We start from the raw sequence: 23132 nt of genomic DNA, 5'->3' as shown, positions 1-23132 counted from the left end.
CTTTCCCCTGACACCGTGTAACTGCAGGAGCCTGCTTTTCTGCAAACTGTTTCTAAGGAATGGTTAGGCACTCACTATCCCAGGCTTACCTGTTAAAATTAAAGGTCACTGTGAATTCACTGGGATCATTTGGTCCAAACACGCTTTTTGATTTTTAAAAATTTCCATCTGCTTCAGTAGATTTCCATAAACCTGGCCATCTTTATCATAGCTGTGTCCCCAGACCCAGAATGGTAATGGACACCGCAGGCACCAGAGCTGCGTTTTACTTTATAAAGCCAGAGAAACTCTAACCTGTGATTCCCAATTGATTTTTTAATGGGCAAGGATATATCTTAACCAACTCAAGGATCTAAGTTTCAAAGCTTTTCTGAAAAATTAAAAAATTAAATTCATTTATTTTCTAGAGAAATACATATCATGTGTCACAGTGAGAGGAGACGGACTCTTTGGTCTGGCTCTTCCCACTCCCTAATAGTAGCATGGAGCTCAAAAGGATCTAAAATATTTTAGTTCACCAAGATAGAATACATGCTCTATTTTCAAAGCTATCCCGGGCATCTTTTCCAGTACTAGAGCCCCCATGAAGTGCCATAAAAGGCCCTGACAAGACCTCAGCCCAGGGTGTAACATGGACATCAAGGCAGCTTGCCGCTTACCACAATGCAGAGGGTGCCAATGAGCCTGCAGCTGCTTTCCTGCTATTAGGTTACTTCTTCTCTCCAAATGCTAGAGACCTGACAGCTTCTCCTGTGTTGGTCTGTATCACCCTGTGCACCTTCATCTGAGTATTTAACTTTTGAAGGAACAGTTATGATTCTGAAGCCGAGAGTTTGTTCTTTATATTAAAATAATGGCTCAGAGAAACTTCTAATTTAGAGTTGTTGCTTTCTAGAATCTTTGTCTCCCAACTTAGAACCCACTCTCTTTTTATATGATAAGAGAAAATTATTTTGAACACTTTCTTAAACTAGCAAGAAGGTCATGACTACTCAGGCCGAAGACTGAGGGAAGTTAGGTTACCTCAGAGCAGCAGAGCACAGAGCCCACCTGTTGGGAAGGCATTGGCTAAACCAAACGAGCAAACAGAGGAACAACAGAGAAGAGTGAACGCCCACCCATGGTGAGATCTCTAGTCTCCCTTGAAGATCAGATCTCAAAGGGGTACATCCTTCAGGGAAGAAGAAGAAAGGAGAAATCACCCATCCCCCACTCCCAGATGTCAGCACTAACCACAACTGCTAAGTGAAAGGGAAAAATAATTTTCCCCAAAGGATTTAAAATGACCTGGCAATTAAAAGCAATGTACTGCTTAGATGCACAGCAATATGGATGAGTCTCAAGCAGAGAATTCAAAACCACAAGATGGTTCTCATGTGGGTTTACTGGCTAAATTCTCACTGTTTACATGGTTCAATAAACCTCAAACCAATAATTTAGTTTAAAGTGGTACAGATTGCTAATGCTCTAGAGTAGGAGTGGGCAAACTATTATGGGTAAGGAACCAGAGAGCAAATATTTTAAGCTCTGTGGGCCAGTCACTGCGGTCACTACTGGACTCTGCTGCTATAATGTGGAAGCAAACACGGACAAGGAATAAACAAACAGGTGTGGCAGGCTTACAATAAAATTTTATTTACAAAACAGCAGAGGGCAGGACTTAGCCTTTGAGCTACAGTTGGCTGATTCCTGCTCTGAAAAGCCTAATGAACAATAAAAATCCATAGAAAATGAAAGATCACCATGAAACATCTCTAAACACAAAATGAAATAAGACTCCATTAATGAGGAGCAGTGCGGGGGGCACAACTCATGCCCTCAAAAGGTGTAAGATTTTGGAATTATTGGAAAAAATACAAAATCAGTAAACACAAGACATTTCAAAACTTATTCAAGAGTAAGTACATTTGAGAAAGAACCAAATATAGCTCACAGAACTGAGAAATCTAAAATCTAAAACTAAAAAAACCAGTGAAAGAACAGTAGATCAGATAGAACTGAAGGGGGCATTAGGGAAATAGTACAACTGAAGATTGCCCAGAAAAAGTCTAGAGAGCAAAGAAATGGAAGATTCAAAAAAAAGGGGGGGAGGGGGGAATTAAGAGATGTGGGACAGAATGCGAATATCTAATATTTGCTTACTCAGACTTCTAAAAAGACAGGAGTGGATTTGGGGCACCTGGGTGGCTCAGTGGGTTAAAACCTCTGCCTTTGGCTCAGGTCATGATCCCAGGGTCCTAGGATCCTGCCCCGAATTGCATTAGGCTCTCTGCTCAGCGGGGAGCCTGCTTCCTCCTCTCTCTCTGCCTGCCTCTCTGCCCACTTGATCTCTCTGTTAAATAAATAAATAAAATCCTAAAAAAAATTTTTTTAATTAAAAAAAGAAAAGACGGGAGTGCGGAATTGAAACAAAGACAATACATCAAAGGGTATCTGAGAACTTCTGAGAATTGATAAAAACTATCAGTCCACAGATAAGAACCCAACCTGTCTCAGGCAAGATAATTAACAAGAGATCCACACCTAGATACAACAGGGTGAACTTGTAAAATAACAAAAACTAAGAAACAATTTTAAATACACTAGAAGAAATATTACCCCCCAAAATGCCACAATCAGGTTGGTAGCTGACTTCCCAATACCAACTACAGAAGGATCTCTGATGTGCTCGGAGAAACAGAACTCAATCTGAACACACACTTCTACATCCAGCAATAACTTTCAAGGGTGAGTAAAAAATACACTTTCAGAAAACAAAAACAGGGATTTAGCTATTATCAAACTGTGATCCCAGATAGTAAAATTAAGAGGTGAGGAAGGAAAAAAAAAAAGTGGTAAAAGTGTGGATAACCCCGTATAAAGTAACAGGCACGCAGCTGCTGGCAACGGCGGTGCTCACTGGTGGGATTATGCCAGCCACCGAAGTTCATGGCATCATATGAATCGGTGAGGGCTGGAGGAATGACCGGAATTCAAGTTCTGCGGTCCTCGTATTGTCCAGGAGTGAAAGGATAGTGACCCATTTTACACTTTGATAAGTGTGCAAGGTGAAATTTACAAGGTAACCACAAAACAAATAAAAACCCATAAACCTCCAATTTAAGTAGAAAAAATGGGAAAATGAAAGTAAGGCAAGAAAGGAGAAAAACTGGAAGAAAGAGAAAGTACAAAATAAAATAATGAAAAATAAATCCAAATATGTTGTTACACTAAATATAAATGTTGCTGTCCTACACGGACAGGTCATGTAAAATGATTCAACCTTTTTGAAACAGTTTGGAGGTTTCTACACTAAAGTTAAACATTCTGATATCTACTATGAAGAAATCCTAATTCCTATTAAACATACCAATTAGCAAAAAAACTCTTGTGTACACCAGGAGACATTTACAAAAGAGCTATAAACAACACTACTGTCCACCAATATTAAACGGAATAACAAGTTATGACTTTCCATGCCTTCTAGGACATACAGTCATTCATTCTACTTATTGGCCTGGGTAACACATATCCAGTAACACTGGGAAATACACTTGCAATGTACCATTGCCCTTGAAGTGTACCTGCACACTTTCATACACACTTGTGTACTCTACAACTGCACAGTGAAGAAAAAGATAACTGAGAAGCAGAAGCTCACGCTTGTGGGCGCTGGAGCCACAAGCAGAAAAGGTCTGCGTAACTCACTCTCAGCAACTTAACCGTTCCTCCAAAAAATAACATCGAATACTACCAGCATCGATGCAGTAGAAACCAGTGCTAAATAAACAAATGCAAGCCCACAGTTTCTGTCAGGATCCTTACCAGGACCCCTAGTTTTCAGTCCCAGTCCCAAATGCCAGCTTCGCCCCACCTCCTATCACATCCTCCTCAGGCCTGGTGGAAAGCCTCATCTCAGAGAGCAAAACTGAGAGCAACTCTGGCCTAAAGGCCATCCTCATGACCACAGAACATTATCTGTAGCCACGGGAAATGAAGAACCCTCGAGTTACCAACAGAATGCCCGAAGTGCAGCATATGTACAAAAGGGACGCGGGCAAGCCGCCACCACAAAGCTGAATGTGCCTCGGAAAGTCGGCTTATCCAGGAAACTTCCCTCAGGACTGTTCTTTGCTCCAGACTATGACCCAGGACTATTTCCCATGCTTCAAGTATCTTTACTGTTTCCTACCATGGGTGCTCATCCAATCCTAAAATATGCCAGGATATTTCAGAAAATCTTGGCATTCCTAGAACACTGTGTCTGTAAATAAGACCAGGACAGATTTGGAATTTAAAAAGGCAAACTTGAGGCTCAATGAATGAATCTATGCACAGGTTAGATGAAAGGTCTTATCTCATGGGATTTTTCTACCAAATTCTCCCCACCCTTGATATGCCATTATAATTACAGATAACTCAGAAGTTTAGAAGACGAAACTCTGGGGAAAGTATTTCTAAAGTGGGTATAATACAATATTAGGGATGGCAAATGCAAACACGCGATTTCTAGAGAGCACAGGCTAAGTCTGAGCCACATGTGCTCACCACAAACATGTTTGCGGCAGTACGGCAATTCCCCAAACAACGTGAAAATTAGTGGTGTGAGTCAAAGACACACAAAAGTTTTTACTGAGATAGCATTAGATTTTCTAATGACTTTGTGATCCATCACTGCTCTAACAGTGCTCTTGGAAATATACCACTCATTGGTGTCCGAACAAAACAGTCGTTTGCTGTCCTATCTGCTTTTCCCAAAAGTGGACTAATTAATAAAGCGGCTGCATTAACTCAAGTTATATTGAATATGAAAAGTGAAAGGGAAAAAGGAACTCTCTGAGGAGAAAAAAGACGAAGAGTCACCCCGACATACATAAATGAATCTGCGGATTTTCAGTCCAGAACAAAGAGAAGAATCAGGCACCTACCTGCCTCAATCCGTGGAGCTCGCAACTCCTGATCTTAGGGTGATGGGTTCAGGCCCCCACTGGGTGTAGAAATTACTTAAAATCAAAATTTTAAAAAAGAAAAAGAAAGATCGAAGTTAAGAAACAAAGGGTAGGAACACAGTAAAAAGGATGGGGGGAGCATGGAAGAACAGAAGAGCAGTGACCGTTGGGGAAACTGGTTACAGAAGTTCCTTTGGCATCAGACCCATCTGGTTCGACGGAAGGACGACTGATAGGGCTGCACTGGACATACCTAGAGTCAGTTGGAAGAGAGTTGCCCGAGTTCACCTACAAATTAAGTGAAGTCTATGGCTAGCTCAAGGCAGAGTTCACAGGGTCAAAGTCCAGATAACCAGGCTACCAAAAAAAGAAAAAAACAAACAAAACTAGCTGTTCACATTCTCACTTCCCAGACAGTTCCGGTCCAACAAATTCTAGCTAATGTCACTGATATGGAAAACAAACAATCTTTGTTTATAAGAAGAAAAAATTTAACTTACCCCAACCAGAAGAGGGTAGAGGAGAGGGAACACAATGGACACACACTTAGAAATATAGAATTTATTTATATTCACGGTGAGACAGTTTCACATTTTGTACATGGTTACCGGAAGAGAGACAATACTCTCCGAGTATAACACGGCATGACATTGCCATCCAACATTGCTTATGCTGTGTGAGTCGGGAAACACTTATTTCCCCTTAAAAAATTTAAGGCTCAGTTTCCAAAAGGTAATTTTTCCACTTATTTTTCTGTTTAAGGAACTGGCAACATTCTGAAAGAAACCTCAAAGGGGTGGAGGGTGAGGGGCTCACTCAGACCCCCGCTGAAGACAACGTGACGTGTGGTTGTTAAGGGCTCCTCCTGTTTGAAAACACGTTTCAGTACAACATCAAATCAGGAGATAGGAGAGGCACTAGATATAGATCTTTAGTGTACAAACAAGGGAAACTTAAAACTTTATCAGCAGTTGCCAGCTAAAAGGATTTATTCAAAATTCACCTACCTATAAACACACACAGTAACCTGCACACACTTTTCTTTGGTACAGCTGACCAAATTGAAGTTCGCCTCTAACACACTATTAAAAAAAATATTTACATTTGCTTTCAACTTTCAGATCAAGTGGCCACAAATCTGCCCTTTCTCCTAAAGAACATCCTCCATTTTTCTTTTCGATCTTGCAGTAGAAGGTAACCATGGAGGGGACCCTGAACCGATGTGTGATCTCACTGTTCAAGGGACTGAAGGAGAGGTAAGGGGAGAAGGAGTGAGAAAATTAATCACCAAGAGAGCAAGGGGGATTTTTTTTGAGAAACACAGTGAGTTCCAAAAGTGTTTAAGAAGCACTTTTTCCCTGCAGAAGTATTTCATTTGATTAATGATGATGTCATCATCTTACAAAAGGCAGGATCTGTTTCAACTCAGTGAACTACCTTACAATTCATGAGGCTACTGCTATAGCGACAACAAAAGCCGAAACGCCCCCCACCCCGCTGGGTTCTGCTTTTGGCATAAAGAGGTAGAGACAATCCAACCTGTAGAAAAGATTAACAGCAGCAGCAAATAAACCAAAACAGTAAAACAAAACTACACTCTACTCCCCCTCGCCAAAAAACCCCAGCACATTCCATTTCTAGGGGCTGGTTCTGGGAAGCCAAACTTGATGACCAGGGTAGCACGGAGTCCGACTCAGAGAGACCCGTTGCCCACAAGCATCTTGCTGTAATTCTTCTGCTGCTCCTCCTTGAAGGTGTCCTTCACCTTTGCTCTCTTCAGCCCTCCATCCCTGGGATTAAAAAAGCAAATAAATAAGATACAGACCCAACAGCGGGTTAACAAGCATGAGCTGCTAATACCTGGTTGTGCCACGACACTTAAATGGCCATGGGCCAAAGAACGCAGGGCTTTGAAAGCAGAAAGACCCAGGTCTCAGTCCCTGTTCTACCACGCACCACAGCGGAGTACTTTGGGGAAGGAGCAAGCCCTCTGACGCTTGACTAGCATATAGAATAAAAAAGTCAGGGGCGCCTAGGTGGCTCAGTCAGTTAAGTGACCGACTCTGATTGTGGCTCAGATCATGATCTCAGAGTCAAGAGGTCAAACCCCGCATGAGGCTCTGCACCAGGCATGGAACCTCCTTGGGTCTCTTCCTCTGCCTCCACCCCTAGCCTCTCTCTCTCTCTCTCAAAAGAATAAGTTAAAGAAATAAACAAAATATAGAGCAATATCTCCACACAGTTTCTTTTTAGAACTTGGGGTCGCTATACTCATATTTGGACTTTATATTAATTGTTTACCTCTCCTTTCCCCCAAGGAAAGCAAAGTATTGTTTTCTTTCATCTAATCAACTTGTGTCTTATGTCAACTAGAAAATCACCTGGAACACTTAAAATATACACACAAGTAATGGTGAGGGTACTGTATGTATATGGGTAAATTACTTAAAGATAGATGGGTTAATCATTATTCATATCTAATCCTATGTCTACCAAGTTGTATTTTCATTCAAAGCACTACATATTTCAAGTATTTATAATCTTCCCTATTCCAAAACAGACTCCAAATAAAAACAAACAACAAAATCATAAATTGCATTGAAGCAGTAGTTAGTGCCTGTGTAAGCAGCATTCCTGAATTCAGAGCCTGTGAATCTTTGAACTCTGTCCAGAGTGGTAAAAACAGCGCTGCCTGGGTTATAAGGACTCTGCACACCTTTCCTTCTTAGGACAACACAAAGAAACAACAAAGTGGAAGCTCTGGCAGGAGACTGGATTATAAGGGGCCACAATTTCTCTCCTAATGTAATGTCTTTGATTTTGAACTCCTAGGGCACATGGACGGTGAACTTGCTTACTTCATACTGTGCCTGTTTAATTTTAACCCAGCTAAGCACGAATGTTTACCAAGTGCTCTCTGATGATGATGAGCGGATCACAGGTTAGCCCATGAACTCAATGCCACGAAGACAGAACTTGACCGACAAACAAGCGCCTGCCTGAACCAAATCCAGACTCAAATCCAGGACACAGCCCACAACAAGTCCTCGACTTGGAATAGACTGAGCTCCACACATCTTCCAGGGGCTCAGCTGGAGGAAATTCCCTTGAAACAGGTTATAAATTGTTGTTAGCTCCCCAGAATTGTCCCCCAAAGCCTCTTTTATCCAAAGGAGCTACTCTAAGTATTCACTGCGTTTGTGTGAATTCTGAATAGTAAGAACTCAGCGGCAGAGGGAGAGGCAGAAGAAAGACCATTCTTTCTTTCCTAAGGTCCAGGCCAAAACTGACGAAAAAGCAACATTTGCCCCAAGCATCCTGACATTATTTTGAGGCAACTCTCCTAAGCACCGAGAAAACACACTGCTCTGAGCACCCCAACTGTGCCTTACCCCTTCTAGAGACTTTAAAGTTTTGCCCAATTCCCCTTTGCAATGGCAGCAGATTTGAGTTCCTGAGGAGACCAGCAGCCATATATATAAGCCTGTTTAAGATGATACAGTCGAGTTCCCATTTAATCTAGAAAAAAAATTCATACCGAGTGTGTGAATGACACACACACCTGAAAAGGCGGTGAGGCTTTTATTTTTTAAAGAAGAAGTTAAGTAATTAAAAGTAATCACTTATAACAAAATTGCATACGGCCCAATAAAAGGGAATTGAAAAATTCTGGGGATCATTTTTTTAGGATTTTTTTTTAAGGATTATACTTACTTATTTGAGGGAGAACGCGCACAAGTGGCGATGCGGGGTGGTGGGCAGAGGGAAAGGTTGAAACAGACTCCCCGCCGAGCAGGAAGCCTGACATGGGGCTCATCCCAAGACCCTGAGATCATGACCTGAACTGAAGGCAGATGCTTAACCCACTGAGCCACCCAGGCACCCCCTAAGGATGCTTTCTGACACATTTTGTTTAAGCCAATCTGAATGAGATCTGTCCTGTGGCTGACTTGGGTAGGCTATTATCTTTCAAGGATTTCTTCCTCTCTTCGGTGTCTGAGGCTACTGTTCCAAAGCTCCAAGATTTTCATATGGCTTCAGGGCAGAAGCAGGGCTGAGAAGTCAGGTGAGAAAAAGCAGAGTAAAGAAATGAAAACGAGGAGCAGGAAAGAGAAAGCCGGATGCAGAGTGAACTTGGCTCACTAGGGCATTCATAAGCTAGGACCTGCGGAAGTCCGTCATTTCAGGATGCTGTGGCATCCGTGATTTAGTTTCCCGTATTTCGGCTTAGGTAGTGTGATACAAATATTTGTTTCAGCCTCTCCTGACCCTCATCCTGACCTTAGGGCCAGCCGGGTGGCCGTTAAGTCAGGAACTCACACCCCGGGGCCGTCCGCGGGGCCACCCTCCGCAGCTGCCACTCTAAGGCTCCAGCTGCCTTTGTTTTCTATCAACTTCCTAAACCTTGTTAATTCACACAAGGAATTTTAGAAATGGGTTTTCACTACAGAAATTAGTGGCTTCCTAATTAGCATAACGGATGCCAGAAGCAAGTTTCCTGGGCAAAATGGGTTGTATCAAGATGCATGAATGGAGGGCGCCTGAGGGGCTCAGTCTGTGAAGCGCCTGCCTGCAGCTGGGGTCATGATCCCAGGGTCCTGCGGTCCAGTCCCACATCGGGCTTCTTGCTTAGCGGGAAGCCTGCTTCTCCCTCTGCCTCTGCTTTCCTCTCCCCCTGCTTGTGCGCGCACACTCTGACAAATTAAGAAACAAAATATTTAAAAAAGAAAAAAGGTATATGAATGGATCAAAATATTCTGGAGACATCCCCCAGCCTTGCATAAAGAAGTATAAGAATCCAGCTGGCAGGGCGCCTGGGGGCCTCAGTCAGTGAAGCGTCTGCCTTGGACTCGGGTCCTGATCCAGCGTCCTGGGATCAAGCCCCACGTTGGGCTCCCTGCTCAGCAGGAAGCCTGCTTCCCCCTCTGCCTCTTCCCTTGCTTGTGTTCTCTTTCTCTCTTTCTGACAAATAAATAAATAAAATCTTAAAAAAAAAAAAAAAAAAAGGATCCAGCTAGTCCTTATTAGTTCTTATTCCAGAAGTTTAATTCCTGAGCAGTCCTGGGTCCCTCTGCAGGTTCAGGAGTTCGTGGCAACAGGCTGAGCCTGACTCAGCCAAATCCTGCTCCGAGAATGTGACTCTAAGTGCCTCCAGCAAACTCTTCATGCGAAGTGTTTTGAAAACACCAAAAAAAGATAAACAGGGGAACTTAATGAACTTACAGGATCTAAAGTATGATTCATCTCCCATTATAATGTAGGTAGAGTTACCCCTCACTAATACAGACTGAAAGTATATGCACTTCCCCAAATTCACATAGTGAAGACCTAACCCCCAGTAAGATGGTATTTGGAGATGGAACCCTTGGGAAGTAATTAGTTTTACATGAGGCCTTAAGAGCGGTCACTAATTTTCAAGGTAGGACTAGTGCCCCTATAAGAAGAGACACCTGTGAGCCTGCTGTCTTCTCTCACCCTCTCTCCCCAAATTCACACAAAGGCAAGAAGGTGGCCGTTTGCCAGCTGAAAGGGAGAGAGAGCCTTGACCAGAAAGCGACCTTGCTGGCACCCTGATCTCAGACTACCAGCCTTCAGAACTGTGAGAAAATACATTTCTGCTGTTTAAGCCGCTGGGGCTGTGGTAGTTTGTTACGGCAGCCCAAGCCGACTAATACATTCACCTACACACAACTCTCCTCAAACAAAAAATTAAATCCAAAGTTCCCATAACTAAAATATTTCACTTATTTCCTTTCAAGTCTTTAAGTTTTCTTCAACAGAGTCACAGCGAGCGTTAAGTATGAACAAGCCCATACACTGCCCCTGCTCCCAGGGCCCATTCCCCACCCCCAAATCTATTCTCACTTTCTTCTTCAGCAAAAGAACCTTCCGTTTTAGCTAGACATAGGGCCTTCGGGAACAAAGATGGCATTCGCCAGCCTTCTTATCACATAACTTGAGGTCGAGCCAAGAGGTGGACGTGACATTCCCAGCACCCATCCCGTGCTCTTAAAGAGACGCGTGGGCCCCTACTTCCATTCCTTCCTGCGGGCCATTTTCTCCACGTGGAGTAGCGCTGGAGCAGGCGTCCGGGCCCCTGTGGCGGAGGCACACGGAGGGTGGAGAACACGGAAGGACCCGTCACACCAGCCTGCGCTGCCCACGTTTAAGCAGGAGGGGCAAACCTCTACCTTCTCGAAGCCACCGCCCTTTTACGTAAACCACAGTCACTTTCAGCTAAACTTCTGCTAACCAGTACAATCAATGACATTATTGAAGGTGATTTTTTAATAAAGAAAATGACAGTACTTCTGAAAATGTCTTACCAGGGAAGCTCAGTCAACCCTCCTTGCACAGCAATGGCAGACTTAACCCTGTTAGCAAACCGGACAGCGTCTTCTCCTTCCTGGGGAAAAGACAGTTACCAGCACATGGTGGGAATAGAGTTTTCTTGAATAATTCTTTTCTTGAATAATTCTTGAATAAATTTATCATAGTCTTCAGATTTGTTTTAAAATGTAAGATTCAGGGGCGGTGGGTGTCTCAGTCAGTTCAGTGTCTGACTCTTGCTCTCAGCTTCGGTCACGATCTCAGGGTGGTAAGATCCAGTCCCACATCAGGCCCCACACTGGGCGTGACACCTGCTTAAGAGAATCTCTCTCCCTCTTCCCCTCTCCCCCACATGCGCGTGTCCTTGCACTCTTTCTCTCTCTTTTCTAAAAAGGAAGATTCACATTTTAGCTCAGCACTGTTCTCAATCATAGAAAATATCATTTGTTCTATCAAGAAAATGAAGTACTGTATTGTTTAATTTGTATCTCTCATGTATATATATTTATTACACTATTAGTCTTCTCCAACATACAACATTCCATAATATCTGTAGGTTCACTAAACCAACAGCAACTGTAAAAACAATTATGGAAAAAAGTCTCTGAATTCAAAATAACCTTATTTGAAGAAACCTGAATACAATTTTTTACTTTAAATGACCCATTTGCTGAGAAAGCAGAAAGGAAGTCCATCTCTAGCTAATGGGGGTAAGGGAGGCACCCAGGATTTTACATAAGTTTTCTCGCCGTGATCTGACTGACTGAATAAAGCACCAAAGACCAGTTGCTACCTATAGATAGATACCTCTCTGGTCATGGGGGGCATGTACCACACGTCACAGACGATGGCCCAGCTGGTCATCATTCGAAGCAGGTAGCTCACCATGTTGTACTTACTACTGTTCCAAAATGCATCCCCAAACTGAGGGTTATACTGAGAAAAAAGAAAAGAAAATACATCCCAGTTATGAACAAAGTGGTGGCCTCTCTTATCCATATCAGTGGTTCTAAGATGACAAGCCAAACATGTCTATCAGACCCCCAGAAAAAGAGAAGCTACTTCGTTTGACGGAAGGGATTGAAGAAGTAAACCGGGCCAGCTGACTCCTCTGACCCGAACCCCAGAGTGCTGCAACAAGAGGGTTATCCCCCCGAGTCCGAAAGATCAGTCTCCCCACTTAACTGAAGGCAGGCAAAAGTGGGCACCATTACTCTTCTGCTTATTACTGACTATGTCTTCATTACTCAACACGATGCCAGGCACCCTGTCCCCGGGGACCTGTCTGTACACACATCCATAGAGAGAGAAATATCCAGCCAACAGGGAAAAATGTGAACAGTTGGTGAATCTGAGTAACAAGTACACAAAGGCCTTGAGGAAGACCTTATACATAGGAGGTCTTTAGAATTCGCTGGTTGGCTAAATAGTTCTAATATAATGACATCACAATTTCTCCGCCAACCAGCCGTGTGACTGGGAGGCAGATTATATGTCGTCTCTGAGACTCAGTTTACAAACTGAGAAAGTTTAAACTTGTGGTTTCTAAACATTCTGGCTTAGCAGAAAATTATAAATAATTTTCTTCAAATTACATCTAGCGCAGAATGCAATTATGTAAAACAGATTTGAAAAAAGAAAAGACAGATATAGAGAAAAGGGAATGGTGGTGGGGATGTAAATCAGTACAGTCACTAGAGAAAACAGTGTGAGTCCTCAAAGAATCAAAAATGGAACTACCACATGACCCAGCAATCCTGCTTTGGGGTATATAGCCAGAGGAAATGGAAAGATCTTGAAGAGATATCTGTACCCCACAGTCATTGCAGCGCAGTATTCATAAGAACCAAGATCTGGAAACAGCCTACGTGTCTGCCAACAGATGAACTGGGAAGGGAGACGTAGTGTATACCCAATGGAATGCTACTGAGCCGCGAGAAAGAAGGAAATGCTGACATTCGTGACAACAGATGGACCTTGAAAGCACCATGCTAAGTCATGTAACTCAGAGAAAGGTAAGTTCTCTGTAGTATCATTTATATGCAGAGTCTGAAAGAGCTGAGCTGACAGAAACAGAGACTAGGACGGTGGTTCCCCGGGGCCCAGCAGGAGAGCAGACGAGGTGGAGGAACCAGGGAGATGCTGGTCGAAGGGCACAAGCGTTCCGTTCTAAGATAAATGAGTTCTGGGGACCTAATGCACAGCATGGTGACTATAGTTAGAAATACTTGATTATACACTTGAAGTTGCTAAGAGAACAGCTCTTAAATGTTCTCGCCGTAACAAAGAACTAGTAATTACGTGATCTGACGGAGGTGTTCGCTAAAACTCTGGTGGCGGCAAGCACTTTGCAGTACGTGAGTGTATCAAGCCAACATATGGTATACTATGAACTTAGACGATGTTACAGGTCAATATATTGTAATAAAGCTCGGGCAGGGAGAAGGGTATACAAGGGCTTGTTATTCTTTCAGATTTTAAGGTTGAAGTTATATCAAAATAAAGTTACTGAGTCACTGCCCTTTTGGGGGGGCCAGGAAGGGGCACCTGTTTTACCTTAATTGCGACTGGATGTATGGTTCCTCCAATTTCAAAGCTTCCCTTTTTAAACATCATGACTGAAGTGTTGTTGATGCAAGTCCCTGCAGAGCGGTGGAAAGAAGGTGGCTTTTAAAGGTGGGTTTTTAAACAAACTTTTTTATTTTATTTTATTTTATTTTGTTTTGTTTTGTTTTATCTGAGAGAGAGTCAGTGAGAATGAGAGAGCACAAGCAGGCGGAGCAGCAGGCAGAGGGAGAGGCAGGCTCCGTGCTGAGCAGGGAGCCCAATGTGGGACTCAATCCCAGGACCCTGGGATCATGACCCGAACCAAAGGCAGACACTTAACTGAGCCATGCAGGCATCCCTCAAACAAATTTTAAAAGGAATTATTTTGATATAAAATAAATCATAGCAAAATCATAGTTTACTATCATTTTGTGATACAGATCAATCCCTGCTTAAGGAAGTAACTCAACAGCTCTACTCAAATTTCATAACAAACTTTTGCTTTGTTATTAAATGCTCTAGTGATATAACTTCGGCATAATAGGTACAATCTCAATACTTTAAAATAAGGCTCTTTGAGGGGCCCCGGGGTGGCTCAGTCGGTTAAGCGTCTGCATTAGGCTGAGGTCATGATCCTGGGGTCCTGGATCAAGCCCCACAACAGGCTGCCTGCCCAGCCAGAAGTCGCTTTTCCCTCTCCTCCCACTTGTGCTCTCACTATCTCTCTCTCTCTCAAATAAATAAATAAAATCTTTTACAAATAAAAAATAAAAATAAGGACTTTTGAAAAATTATGAACAATACCTGTCCAAGTTCATTACACAGAAATGAGTTTTAAGATCAAAAAGGCACCATGACTTCCAAAAACAAAAACAAGAACAAAACATCATGACTTCCATCAAATGTCAAAAGAAAGCAAGGGATTACCAGCCCAGAGAAGGGCAGCTCATTCCTGGGGGACGGCAGATCTGGACGAAGAATGCTGGTCCAGAACCACTCAGCCCTCCCACGCTTTTCGGGCAGGTCCTTGTCAACTAAGGCTTGGTCAGCGGCCGCCCTTCCTTACCTTCAGGAAAGATTAATATGGGTAGTTTTTTCTTATCAGCAATGTGTTCTTTCAGTCTGCAAAGAAGAACAACGGGTCAAAATGCCACCTCCATAAAGGTCTCCCCACACTCTATCTGCACAAATACGATTGTACAGCAAGAAGGAGGGAAAAATAAGACATAAGTAAAGGGAACCAACTCAAATTGGCCCTTTTCAAAAAAGCCGAAGGTCATCTGTACTATTTCCGTTGCTCTCATGTCACAGCTAGCCAACTTCAGTGCCTTCTGCCGACTCCTAACAAAGGATTTGAGGTCATCACGGACATGGGCTCTGGGGCCCCCATGTCAGGAGGGTTGTGTTCTTTTCCATGTACTTATATGTTTGTCATCTGAAAATGGGAATACTGATTGCTGGACCAGTCGGCCTCATGGCCATGAAGAATACAGAAACTCCTTAAATAAGTAGGCTCAGCTGTCCTCTGACACGGACACCATAAAGCTGAGAAGGGGCTTCCACCTTGAGTCCTGCCTTCCGTGGGCCAGCCCTGGATTTCCAACTGCTCTCCAGGCGCTGGAAGGCTCACATAGAGACTTAGAGCCCCCAGTGTGCCACTCATTGATAAATACTCTCCAACTGGGGAATAGTTTCACTGACCTTAAACAGATTTCAACAAGGACTTTTCATTTTACTCTGAAAAATAGGGCACGCCTTCATGTTTCTAGAAGCAATAAACCACAGGGCCTGCAGTTAAAGGCCTCAGACAAAAAGCTGTTACCCAATAAAAGCTTCTGGTAGCTCATCTCCATTCCAAATCCTCAAGCCTCCTGTTTCATAAAGAGCTTTAGCTCTGTCTCTAGATGGACTTCAGTGAGAACGGACTTCCGGCAAGAAATCAGCCAACTCTTTACTCAGCAAAACAGGTACGAATTATTTAACTTACAAGGTAGTAATTTTTAATTCTGAAAACTCAGTGACTGGGCTATACCCAAGCCACAGCAACACAAACGCATGGGCCCTCTAATCTCATACTTCCCGCTGTGACTACAGGCTTAAAATTTTTAAGAATGTAGCTAGGACAGGTGATTCAGCAGAAAAAGGTAACCACAAATAAAACTCCACATACTTTAGGTTTAATCCTTGGTACTGCTCAGCCCTCTTTGGCAGGAAGGCCAAGATTTATCAGATTTTATGCTACCCCAAAGGATACCGAGTAACCTTTGTCACTGCTTACCTCTTAGTGACCAAGTGTCGATCCTTCATCTCTGAGCGTTCAAACCAGACATGTGGACAAGCCTTGACCATAGCTCTCTGAATAATTCCCATCAATCCACCATGGACCTGGCCAACCTAAAATGCCATGAGACAAAAAGAAACATGTAAAGACACACCTAGGCAAGGAAAGCTTCTTTTTTTTAAGTACCAGTAAGTTCTTATTCCCCATGAAGAAAAAAGATTGGCCTTCTTCTACTGACTGAAGTTCTTAGGATGTGAATGGCCAAATATAAGCAAAAAGTCTTCTTTAGTAGCACCTTTGAATTTGAAGCTTAAAATACCCGAGCTTTAAAAAGTAGAAGTCTTTCAACGTAGTTATGATAGTAGAAAGGCAGATTAAAAGTACACTGAAATACCCCTTCACTGAGCTGCTCTTACCATGGCATAGCATCCATCCGTCGTCAAGATCAAGACGTCTATTGGGGAAGTATGGTTGGCAACACAAATGCCCCCCTTCTGGGGTCTGTACTGCCTGCAATTACAAACAATGGTAAAAAAAAAAAAATAGACCTGAAGAATTGTCATTACTTTGCAGAACAGCTTCCATAGATTCATCCTATTTTGCTTTAAAAAGAACATTAAAAAATACAGTTTCAAAGTATATGGTCCCATCTTAAAAAGGTTACCTCCAGGCAGTGTGATGGGAGTGGGGTAAGAGTTCAGGAAAAGGGGCCAATGACTTGCCCTTTATATATATTTACATTGTCTTTTTGTAATTGTCCATTTCCCTTTTATAATGAAAAAGGGTGATTTAGAAACATTTGACTGAGTCATAAAGAATCCATAAATTTAATATTGTGATATACAAGCTTCACTCAAGTACTTCCCTACAACTGCAGTCTTCGTAAGCATCACCTTTAGTGACCCACAGTGACCCACAGAGTCAATTTACTGTAGTTTCCTCCCTCCGATCCCCTTAAAAGGAGGTTGGCAAACTTTTCCTATTGAGGGCCAGATAATAAGTATCTGAGGTTTTGCAAACCAGCCAATCCCTGTCAAAACTACTAGACTCTGCTGTTTTGACACAAAGGCAGTCACAGACGATATATAAGTGAATGAGCATGGCTATGTTCCAATAAAACTTTCTTCACAAACAAACAGACGGCAGGCTGCATTTGGCCTCTAGGCCCGTAGTTCAGCTGCCGACCTCTGTCCTAGAGTTCAACCAGTATTTGACACTAATGAAGCAAAGCAGTCTTCATTGGCCCAATACAGAAAAGAAAGAACCAAATGCATAACAACTTTAGTATGCTTTCCTTAAAATTAGAAGAAATTCTATACATAATAAGTTGTGAACTCTCTATGTAATTAAAACACCTTTTTTTTTTTTTTTAAAGATCTCATCTATCTATTTATCTGACAGACAGAGATCACAAGTAGGCAGAGAGGCAGGCAGAGAGAGAGAGGGGGAAGCAGGCTCCCTGCTGAGCAGAGAGCCCGACGCAGGGCTCGATCCCAGAACCCTGGGATCATGACCCGAGCCAAAGGCAGAGGCTTTAACCCGCTGAGCCACCCAGGTGCCGCTAAAACACCTTTTCTATAGATAGTAGCTCTTTTAACCACAGTTCTACCAAAGCATTTTCTCATCCCCAAAACTCACAGCTCAAAGTCAAAATCATGTAATTTTAGAAACTTAAGGGGCCTTTTATGTTGGTAACACATGGTAAGGCCAAAGAAGATAATGTCTCCCTTCCACAAATGAGGCAGAAAGATCCAGTCAACAAAAAAAGAGAGGCTTTTCCAAAACTTTTAAAACAATGAAGTTAAAGGTAAAAAGAATAAAAGTGAGTTAACAGAAAAGTAATTCAAAAGCAATCCAAGTTCCTTCAGTCGGCTACTAACGTCCGCCAGGTACCACTCTCCTCTGCTGGTAGGGGTGAGGGAAGCAGAGTGCAGTGATCCGTCTTCAGGCTCAGTTACGGAACGTTGGGACAGCAGGGCTGAGGCTCGGAAGCAGCCTCACGGGCTAACAATCCGTCCTCCGTCCCCGACACCACAGGCCTGTCAACGGCCTCACTTCTCACCTCCCCACAGACCCGGCTCACAGCCTGACTCTGCCACAAACTAGTCATGTGACCTCAGCCAGCCAGTCCCAGAGTTTCCCCTGTTCACCTACACAACAGGACAGCGGTGCCTGCCCAGGGGGACGACCTAGGAGAAGCACAGGCCTGGCCTGCACCCCAGAAATGCCCAATTATCAAGGGTCATTACATTCTTATGTGGTTCCTTCAGCAAATGGATGGCTTTTTAAAAGTGTTTCATGCGGGTGCCTAGGTGGCTCGGTGTTTAAGCGTCTGCCTTCAGCTCAGGTCGTGGTCTCGGGGTCCTGGGATCGAGCCCCGCGTTCAGGCTCTCTGCTCGGCGGGAGGCTGCTTCCCCCTCTCTCTCTGCCTGCCTCTCTGCCTGCTTGTGATCTCTGTCCATCAAGTAAATAAATAAAAATCCTTAAAAAAAATAATAAAAGTGTTTCATGCAAGACTGTCACGTCTGTGATGCTCTAAGCAGCAGGGACAAACATACTGGAAGCACGCTGACTTCACCTGCTTCCTCTGGGTTTAGGGACAGAAGGCAGACAGAAGGCAGACAGAAGGAGCTGGCGGACACTCACTTGTTGTGATAATGAATGGTGCCGGAGAGGGCTCGCACACAGATGCGGCAGCAGGTCAGGTGGACCAGTTCACTCAACCAGTTTTTGAGGCTGAAAGAAAGAGAAAATGGTGTGTGGTAGGCACTCCTAGGAAACAAAACAATAAAACCCTCGACGTGCTCCTCCCAGCAGCCTGTGCTCTGAAACACACGCACCGTTCACTTCTTAAAGTCGCACTGAGACGTTCAGACAAAACTCCAGTGGAAAACAGCTCCCACCCGACAAGACTCCCAGGACAGATTCCTGACCATGAGAAGCGGAGGTTTCTTCGGTCTCACCCCGGTGAGCCTGACCATGTGTTTCCTTTCCCGCCCCCATTTCCCCCTTGAGAACGAATTTCTAACCAGGTACACAAAAGTGTGATGGCATGTCAAATACAAACTATGGCTATGAAAGAGGCCAAATTTTAATAAGTACGTCAAGGCCATAAATCTGATGCGATACATAGGGATCAAATATTCTTCTTGTGGACACCGCTAAAAGAAGTGACCATCCTATTTATGGCTGAGTGGAAGGGAACATTTCACCTGCTGTCTGGCAGCTGCCCAACCAGTGTGGTTCCTATAACCAACAAACTGATGCCAATGAAAGCCAAGGTAACCCTGAAAAAGACAAGGTAATACAAAAGTTAATTGCACGGTAAGGGACCAAGGGAAGTAACAGTTCATAAATCATGAGACTGAAAATAAGTTCTTTTCCCACTACACTATGGAATACGGTGCTGCCAGTAAAAGAACTGAGTAAATCTATAGATTCTGACATGGAAGAGTGGTCCTGGGTACATTCTGAGAGGGAAAAAAAGCAAAATAAATTTCAAAATAACATGTAGAGTACGATAGCATTTTTCAAAATCATACCAAGCATAACATACAGGTGTATACAGAAGGCCTAGAAACAAACGTACTCACAAAACTCTCAAACTCAATCATGTAACCCCCCCCAGGGTGAAACAGGCTGTGAGAAGGATAAATGAAAACATTTGCCCTTTTGCTTTTCTGAATTATTTTGTTTTTAAATATACTCATATTAACTGCTTGAATAATATAAGAAAAAATTTTTATATTGTATGAAGGACTACTTTTCAACAAGTAGTGACCTTACTTTGTCCAGGATACACTGGTGGGCATAGTATGATTGTAACTATCTTCCAAAGGTCTAAAAATAACTTGCTCTTATGTGTTTTTTAATGATGGGGGGAGATACAATTCAAATTTTTCTCAAAATTTGTGACATCTATGAGAACTCTCACGTTGGCTTACTTAAACAGGAAACCAGAAGTTTTTATTTTTTATTTGCTTTAAAGCAAATAGCAGGAAAAGCCCTTTCATAATAAGAACACCAAATGATAGCACCATGCAGAAACCCTTTAATGTAAGTCTGTTGTCCTTCCGTATGCTCCTGCTAACATAGGAGTTAGTAACAAGCTGACTCACAATACCACTAATCTCCACATAGACCCTTTCTATTTTTGAAAGGTGCTTTTAATATTCATTTAATATTCATTTGAACCACTTCAAAAAGAAAATAGTTATTTTCAGAAATGTAAGCAGAATTACACAAAAAGATGATAATGAGATTTAAAATCTTTCAAAATAAATGGGGCTTCCTTATCAACACATTGTTAAGGCATTAAGCCTCATTAAAGTTTTAAAAAATAGGAAAAGCAAAAGCCTTGTTAAAGTCTTGGCTTAAGACCTTGTGACAGAGCAATTTGAAGGTCAGATTCAGTTTTCTTCCGATGCCATATTTTCATGCTAACCACGGATGCAATAACTAAATCCCCATTTAATTTTCTCCAATTTTGCAAAAGTTTTAAAATAAAGGTTTGCTACCTTTCCCTAATGAGAATCATTTGTTCCCACACATTAAGTCAGAAGGGGTTACCTTTGAACACATTTAACAACTGGGTTCAAACTAGTGCAAGTTTTTATTTGCTGGATTAACAGACCAGAAACTTCTGGTTTCCCGTTTAAATAAGCCAACATGAGAGTTCTCATAGATGTCACAAGTTTTCAGCCACAGTCTGTTTTTTAGGAGTTTTACTGAGATACAATTACCCTGAGAATTGTATCTGAGAATACAGTTTCCCCATTTAAAGTAGTCCATGGTTTCGGCATATTTACCAAGTTGTGCAATCATCAACACAATCAATTTTAGCACAATCTGCTTTTTGAGTGGTGACTTTGTCGCAACGGCTCATCTTCTAAAGCATGTACCCGGCCATTCCTTCGCCCTGAAGAGGATGCACGGAGAGTGGGAGTCTCCATTCTTCTCTTGCCTTCTTCTTCTTGGGTGCTGACACGACTGGCTTATCCTACATCTGTGGTTTCTTTGCAAGAATCTTCTCTGTTACTTCTTTAGTTTGTGAGTGTTAGTTTAATCTATGTAGATCACAGAATCATAACACCATTTGCTGGCCCCCGCAGCAGGAGAAAGCTAACAGACAAATGAGGGCATCTCCAAGACTCGGTCTTGCAAAAATCCTCACTCTCCCTCCAGTGGCCTTGGATACAGACCCTGGCTCATGGGCCAAGTGCAGGTGTAATAGCGAATCTATACAGTCAACTTTACTGAAGCTGCATTTTTTTTTTTAATAAAAACAGACTAAATGGAAGCTCTAACTATAAGCCTAGAAATATCTACTACAAAAAAGCGCAACTATGTCCTTCATGCATACTGAGGGACAGTCCTGCACTTGTTCAGAGTAAATGAACACCCCCTCAGTTGGGGAACACTGGCTTAAGGTTCAAGCAAAAGTATATGTGAAAACCTGAATTCCACTTTATTAGCAGAGTTACAATCATTTCCAAAAGACATACTGTGCCTCAACTGGCAAACCGGCAATATGGGCCAAAAAAAAAAAAAAAAAGCCACACAGAAAGAACTTAGAAATGTGCCTCTGCCTATACTTAAGCAATCTCTTCAGTTGTAACAAACCTAAATGAAGCAAGTGTAGGCCACCCTAGGGAGGGTCAAACGGTTCTAAGTCCTGTGCCAGTTTAAGGGGGCTGAGAGCAAATGCCTGGAAAGCTCTGTTGAGAGGGGCCAAGGCGATGTCCAGGGAAATTAGGCAAGACCATCCGCAGGAACACTGTGACTCGTGCCTATGCCTACGACCCGCCGTTGCCATGCTGGACACACTCTGGCCACCTGCACTCCGTCCTCGGCCCAGCGTCACTCTGCTCCTCTGAGGTCCCCACGGTGGCTCCAGTAGACCGCACAGGAAAGGACCCCCTCCTCGGAGGCATTCCAGCTCAGAACCAGAAGGCGACACAGCTGGGAGCTTTTAATGAGAAAAGTGAATCATGACAGAACTTGGTGGAACAAATTCCGTCCTTTAAATGGCTTTCTCTCCCATGCTAACCACTCAGTAATTTTTTCTCTCCTATGCACCTGTGACCTGCTACAGGCCAGCAAGGAAAGGCAGTTACAGTTCGGCGGACTCTGGCCAAGGCAAAACCAGAAATCCTCTCTTCTCTTCGCCAACTTCCTTTTGCCGTCTATCCTCTGATGGTTTATGACCGAAAGAACAACATGGATCCAGACGGACATGTATTCGCTTCTGAATACACACCTTCATTTGGGGAAAAAATGTGAAAGAACAGATACTTTGCATGTTCCTGGGGAGTCCCAGTTGGTGGTGTTTTGCAGGTAGGAAGGGGTGAAGTCACTGCCCTAATACTCGCCTGAGGCCATCACATACGTGATTTAAAAAGAAAGCTGAACCAATGATACCGTCAATCACTGGGCAGGAGACGTACCTCAGGGGTAGCAGGACACAGTAGCGCACTAGGACACCCAGCACCCACACCGCGGTGAGCCGCAGACTGATGTACTGGAAATTCATGTTGGTCCTTGTGAGGAGATTCCATGACACCAGCTCCTCTGAGGAGAATCTCTGGGTCACTTCATCTTCCACAATGGCTTCCAAGCCCTTCTTGGAGAAATAAAACGCGTCAGACAGCTCAAAGTCCCTTCCTCGCAGACCAGAGAGCCCTTTTTCCATGGGTGATTCATCTCTTTGGATAATACCTTAAAAGAAAGCATCAGGACATGAGAAAATGCCGTATGACACAGGAACCGAGCAATGGGGCAACTTGGTGCAGAAGACGGTTCAACAAACTTTGCGGGTAACAGGAAGCAGATTTCAAAAACAAAACACAAGTAACTGCAGCAGGCAAAGAAGCGGAATCAGTCAATCTGCATAAAAGGATCGCTACCCAACGCACTCAACGCCTCACAAAGAAATCCGGTCCTCGATAGCCCTTTTCTTGGTGCACTGCCTCCCTACACACCATTAGGGAAAGAAGTTACAAAACCAACTCTCTCCAAGCATGGATCTAGGCTGCATAAAAATAAAA

The 23132-nt window shown here is 43.1% G+C and overlaps 1 protein-coding gene across 4 annotated transcripts in view; it reads right to left on the bottom strand.

Moving 5' to 3' along the window:
- Window positions 1-5474: 5474 nt before the first annotated feature.
- The window catches only part of GPAT3 (glycerol-3-phosphate acyltransferase 3), an 85047-nt gene continuing 67389 nt past the window's right edge, over window positions 5475-23132 (bottom strand). For all 4 annotated transcript variants that reach the window (XM_059386450.1, XM_059386447.1, XM_059386432.1 and 1 more), the window contains exons 4-13: window positions 22533-22803; window positions 19299-19373; window positions 18733-18822; window positions 16503-16596; window positions 16084-16199; window positions 14872-14927; window positions 13815-13900; window positions 12066-12194; window positions 11255-11334; window positions 5475-6718 (exon numbers count right to left, since the gene is read on the bottom strand). In XM_059386450.1, coding sequence (XP_059242433.1) covers window positions 6622-6718; window positions 11255-11334; window positions 12066-12194; window positions 13815-13900; window positions 14872-14927; window positions 16084-16199; window positions 16503-16596; window positions 18733-18822; window positions 19299-19373; window positions 22533-22803 — 1094 coding nt within the window. In that variant the 3' untranslated portion in view covers window positions 5475-6621. The remainder of the gene's footprint in view (window positions 6719-11254; window positions 11335-12065; window positions 12195-13814; window positions 13901-14871; window positions 14928-16083; window positions 16200-16502; window positions 16597-18732; window positions 18823-19298; window positions 19374-22532; window positions 22804-23132) is intronic.

Source organism: Mustela nigripes, chromosome 1, assembly GCF_022355385.1.
Source record: "Mustela nigripes isolate SB6536 chromosome 1, MUSNIG.SB6536, whole genome shotgun sequence".
Lineage (NCBI taxonomy): Eukaryota > Metazoa > Chordata > Mammalia > Carnivora > Mustelidae > Mustela > Mustela nigripes.
This window is presented reverse-complemented; position numbering and strand designations above follow the sequence as displayed.